General features: G+C 44.4%; 1 protein-coding gene across 1 annotated transcript in view; it reads right to left on the bottom strand.

Annotated features, from left to right (window-relative positions):
* Arpp21 (cAMP regulated phosphoprotein 21) overlaps positions 1–6,000 on the bottom strand; it is a 62,359-nt gene that overhangs the window by 10,363 nt on the left and 45,996 nt on the right. Inside the window, exon 9 of the mRNA XM_035444241.1 lies at positions 4,574–4,807. Within this exon, the coding sequence (XP_035300132.1) occupies positions 4,574–4,807 (234 nt within the window). The remainder of the gene's footprint in view (positions 1–4,573; positions 4,808–6,000) is intronic.

Below are 6,000 nucleotides of genomic sequence, written 5' to 3' on the forward strand. Positions count from 1 at the left end.
TATAACTCTCTTAGTAACAAGGAAAGTCACGTAAGAAATAAAACAGTCATAAGCTCTTGAAAGCAAAGCATGTCTGCTCTCTACATGATAGAACGGTAATGGGGTGGCTTTTGCTTTCCTACTGTCTAGAAGGCCATGTATGCAAATGTTATCAAATCATGTAGGCAAGGATTAAGTCAGACCTGGAGGGCATCTTGACAGGCAGTGCACCAAAATTTCAGGGCACATTTGAGAACAATGTGAAAGCACTTTGGAGAAACAGAAACTAGGAATCCTGATAAAATTCTGGCACCATAGAAGCCCAGGGGAAGCATCTGACAGAGACAGTACCAAGAGGTTCTCCAGAGTGAGGACCGTCCCCCAAATGCCACACCCTTACACAGTCATAGATTTGCACAAGATGAAGAGAAAAGAGCATGGCTATTCAGCAGACAGGGCCATCAGCTTGAGTGTGAGTGAGGCCTGCCTGTTGGCATTTCTGTATTGCAGTGGAACCTCTGCTAAAATTACCCAAAGGAGGCTGGGATCCAGGACAGCTGAAGGAAAATCATGGCAGAGAGTCTGGACTTGCCTGGCAGAGACAGCATTGGAAGACAAAATGCTCTGTGACCATCCTCTCATCCAGGTACTGACAATAGCCAGGAGGAATACAAAGGGCCTGAGGGAGACTGAATGAGACAACTCTGTGGTAAAGACAAAATTCAAACCTGTAGGAGAGGGTTCGGTGGATAAGCTTGCTTGCCATAAGAATATGAGGATCTGAGTTTGAATCCCTAATGCCCATGAGAAAAGCTGAAGTGGTTGTGTGATTGCCTTTTACATCAGTGCTGTGGGAGGCAGAGAGGGGAAGAAGGCACCAGCACCGGCTTGCTGGCCACCAGTCTAACCACAGGTTCAGAGAGAGACTCTGTTTCGAGGAAATAAAGTGGAGAATGATAGAATGGATATCTGACATCCCCTCTGGCTTCTGTTCATCCATGAGTACACATACCGCACACATATACCTCCCCCTACACACATATACCACCTTATACTCCCATATACATATGGAATTGCTTCAGAGCCATGGCTGTCCTTGGGCGGAGGGCAGGCACGGGAACGTACAGGAGGGTTCTCAGTATGCCCCATGTCTCTGACATGGCAAGGGTGAAGCCCACTACGCAAGCAAAGGATGTCCCACTTATTGTTTCATGCAGGTGACAGGTGACTGGTGACTGGGACATACATGTTCATTTACCACACATCCATCAGCAAGTCAGAGAATAACTTGTAGGAGTCAGTTCTCTTCCTTCCTTGAATTCTAGGGATCAAATTCAGATGGTCAGGCCTGGCAACAGGCACCTTCACCCACTGACCCAATCTTGCAAGCTCGGCTGATTCTATTTTCATACATGGAACACATTCTCAAATATATGACATTGGGTGAAGAATCACTGGATTAGCTGGATAAACACTTGTGATGGCTGGTAGATACTATTTTACCAGTAACCATCCAGTATTTGTATTGTACTTAGAAGTCTGTCACTCCTTCTAGGGAATCAAAAATTAAGTAATTAATTTATTAATTAATAGTACAGACGTTCCCCACAAAGTGATTTAAAATATGCTAACAAGGGAACTTGCCAAGGGGCAAGAGAAACAAGGCAACAAGGTACCATTGGTGCACAACATGAAAGTATTTGTGTCATGTGCTTGATAGGGTATGCAGAGTGATATTTTTCCACCATGGCGACAGTAGTAAAGGATGGGTTTCAGCCCAGAAGATATAAATTATAGTCATTAAGGAGGTCATTTAAGAATTACATGATATGTGTTACTTGTGTGCTTCCATGCACACATACACATGCCACCGATGGGCGTCCAGTATGTATTAATACTTCACATACATTCCCCCTTTAAGATTTTATATCTATTAGTTTTCATGTGTGTGTGGCTGGAGGTGGATTTGCAGATGTTTGTGAACAACCTGACCTGGGTGCTGGGAACCAACTTGGGTTGTCTTCAAGAGCAGTGTGTGCTCCTAACCACTGAGCTATCTCTCCATCACTGCATGTATATATGTTCAATCAATGGAACTAAAGGCATTCTAGAAAGAAGAGATATGATTTCTTTTTTTAATGTGCATGTGGTGTGTGCATATTTATGCTTGCATATATGTGGGCACAGGTGTGTGTGTGTGTGTGTGTGTGTGTGTGTGTGTGTGTGTGTCTGTGCACTCACATGTGTGTAAGTACAAGTTCATGACTGTGCATGTGCTTGTAGAGACAAAGGTTGATGTCAGGAGTACTCCTCAATATCTTGCCCCTTATTCATTAAGCCCAGATCTATCAGTTGAACCCAAGCTCTCCAATGTGGCCAGTCTTGCTAGCTGGTGGGTTTCAGGCATCTCCTATTTCTACTTCCCCAACTCTCAAATTGCAGGCAAACTTCCATATGCACCAGGCATTTACAGTCATTCTGGGGATCCACAGTCCTGTCCTCAGGTTTGCAGGCTAGTGCTTTAACCACTGAGCCATCTACTAGCCAGGAAATGTGACTTCTCGCCTCCCATCACTCAGCTGTACTGTGAATACAATTACTGTGGTCTTTTCCTGAGGGGTTGTTCGATGCTTAGCATCTGTCAGAGTAGACTAACGCCTGTAGAGAAGCCATTCAGCAGTGCCTTCCCTCCAGGTGAGAGCCTTTCTCAAAAGGAAATGTTTGATAACAGCCTTAAGTGACTGTAGCCAATGAATGAGAATCAGGACTTGGTACCTACAGAATTCTATTTCTTTGCTCAATAAGTGAGATTACATATGATAATATAACACACAACAGATACAAAGCCAGGCAATCATTGCTAATAATACTATACAAAACATACTTTTGTGCCTTCTTAAAGACACTCTGGAATTCTGCTTAAAACAAATCACCCCCCCAACACACACACACACACCAAACAAGCAAGCAAACAAAACACAAATGTTCTGTTTCCGCTCATTTCTGCAAGCCCTCTATCCAATCAACAGCAAAATCTATTACACCAACAATCATATCATCCTTCAGTCAGGGCCCAGAGTAGTAGATAGGATACTGGTGTCCTTTAGTTTCCTTTATGAGGCTTACAACAATCCCAATAAAACTGGAGCCGTTCAGAAATGCTCCTCAGAAGTACCCAGTCGGAGGCTTTCAAGTGGCTTTTGATAAAATGATTATAGTTTCTGTTCTCTCATACTTATGGCATTTTCAGAGCGTCTCCATCAGATGCCATGCTCTGAGAATGGGCCATATGCTTTATGAGGATGCCCAGTTACTCTGGGAGCTATGTTACCATGGTTCCCATGTTGCGCTGAGGACCCTAACTAATCACCAGTACCAGTCTCTGTGTGAGCAGACCCAGCCAGATAGATCACTTGTGTGAGATGTTCAGCTGCTTTACTTTCAGGCTTAGATAACTGAAGTAATACTCTACATGCTGGAGCTAAACATCAGACTCCTTTCCAGGGATCTCCATTCTTTCTGGCCACAAATAAAAAGCTCTTAGTGTTAAATGTGCCAGCATAGCTCTAATAACCCTTTGGACACACAGCTCTCTGTGATGGGGGACTTTGGTCTGTTTTTTAGGGAGGCCTGAACACTTCAGTCAGCAGGGTCCCCTTCCCTCTTCAGAGCCTAAAGAATGTTGACAAAGGCAAGGGGGGTGGGCAAACATCCTTAAACATTCTCTTCAGTTTATCTTCTGAGGTTGGATCCTCCATATTCTAGGTTCTTTGATGTTAATATGGAAGTTATCCAGTCCCCTAGGGAAATTGGCTATTTGACATAGAATGAGCCATAATTATAGAAAGGACAGTTTTCCAGCCCCACTGTAAGTAGCCTGGGTCTATTATCCCCATGAGGAGCTATTTTAATAGCTTGCCATTATTCTCTTTACTCATGTGGGTTCCTCTAACTCTGCAGGAGCTGTGTAAAGTTCTATAATCTTCTACAATCAGGGGGCTGGGATGGATCCATGGGAAGCCTTGCATTCCTGAATGCCTTTGAGTGAAAAACACATCAGATATAATACCGTACATTAAGCGTGAGAAATATCAAGTTTTGGTTGGTATATCCCAGCTCAGCACACGGCTGACTCTGATTTTAGGTCCTCAGAATGGATAAAACTCTCCACAGCTAAGGAAGAAAAGGACCAAGAGTAATCCCCTCAGTTGCTGCCTGGTGCCCTCGTCATCTCCTTCCTCCTCTTCCTCCTCAACTCCTTCTCTCCTTCCATCCTCTCCTCCTTTCCTCTTCTTCCTTCTCCATTTTCAGAGCTGGGAATTAAAGCCAAGGCCTTAGTCATGCCACACAAGTCCTCTACTATGGAGCTCCATCCCTCACCCTTGAGAAGTCTCTGACCTACATGAATACTGATGCATTTATACACACAGCTAGAATCCAGACTCCCCAGAATCACCACAAAGTAGTCCCCATGTTCTGCCCCCTACTAAGAATTTTTCAGAAAACTTGATACACATTTCAGTTATCAAACAGAAGAAGAAACCTTTAATAACTCGTGTCCCCAGTGTCCCCAGTAGAACAGGGGAGGACTGACCTGTGTGTGGATTAAGAAGGATGCTTCCAGGTGGGATACCGGTTGCAGTTTCAAGTGGAAGGAGGATGTAGCTGGTGCTGCTGGGAGGGACCTGGCCCCCCATTCCGTTCTCTGCATAGGGCATACATCCAGGAGAGCCAGAGGCCACACTAGATGTCAGGGCCGTGCTCTGCAGAGGTGGGTGGGTACGGGACAGTGATCCCGAGGAGCCTGCACTGCTGGAAGACTCAGAACCTGGCAGAAAGACAGAAATCAACAACATTGGTACCCAGAGAAGTGGAGAGACAATAGTCAGACATCACAGGCTGATTCCTTCATAAGGGGACATTGGGGAGTTTGGGGTGTGTGCTGAAGGATGGGTTTAGCCTGTGTCCATTCCACATCTTGAGTGTGTATTTATGCAAATCATGGCCTCCTATTTCTCAGGTGTGCCAATTTTTCTGGGGAAGGGGAATTAAAAGCAAAGCTTCCTTCAAGTTTTGCATGTACACTCTTAGTTTCATATACACTCTAGGAGATAAACTGGTAAATAGGACTCAAGCTATGCTTGCCAATTCTCACCTCTTGAGAATTTTATGCTATGTGAAATACTTCTCTTAATGAGACTGATAACAGGGACAAGCTGAGTGGTGGAGGTGCAGGCCTTTAATCCCAGCCCTCAGGAGGCAGAGGCAGGAGGATCTCTGTGAGTTCGAGACCAGCCTGATCTACAAGAGCTAGTTCCAGGACAGGCTCCAAAGCTACATACAAGGTTTTTCAAACCTTGTCTTGAAAAAAAAAAACAAACAGAAAGGAAAGAAGGAAGAAGGGAAGAAAGGAAGGAAGAAGGGAAGAAAGGAAGGAAGGAAGGAAGGAAGGAAGGAAGGAAGGAAGGAAGGAAGGAAGGAATAGGGACAGGGTGGAAGATAAAGAGATGTCAACTTGAGGGGTCCCAGCACACGATGCCCCATGCATGTAAACTCCATTACTCAGTCCTCCAGACAGCTAAACTTGAATGTGACTTATAGGAACTGATATTTATCTGCTATATAAGCGTAACTGGACCATTTCTGCTGAGAGCACAGCATCTCATGAGTGGGAATTGCTTTTATGAAGCTGGGGAGCAAATCCAGAAGAGCTGTATCTCTGAACTAACCCTGTAGCCACCACTGACCAAATTTAAAAAGAAATCAGCATTTGCTGTAGGGAGAGGGGGTGGCTTAGGAGAACAGGTATAGAAGGGAGAGGTGAGGGGAAGCAGCTATATCTAGATTCTAACACTTTTCCAACCTTCTGACCGGGAGCAACTTTGAATGTTATGGAAATATTAGTTTCCATGATGGACTATATCTTCAGATTTGGAGTCCAAATAAACCATTTCTCTTTCAAGGACTTGTCAAGGACTTGTCCACAGTCATGAGAAAATAAACTGATAAAGAATTACACAG

This window comes from Cricetulus griseus, chromosome 4 (assembly GCF_003668045.3).
Source record: "Cricetulus griseus strain 17A/GY chromosome 4, alternate assembly CriGri-PICRH-1.0, whole genome shotgun sequence".
NCBI classification, from domain to species: domain Eukaryota; kingdom Metazoa; phylum Chordata; class Mammalia; order Rodentia; family Cricetidae; genus Cricetulus; species Cricetulus griseus.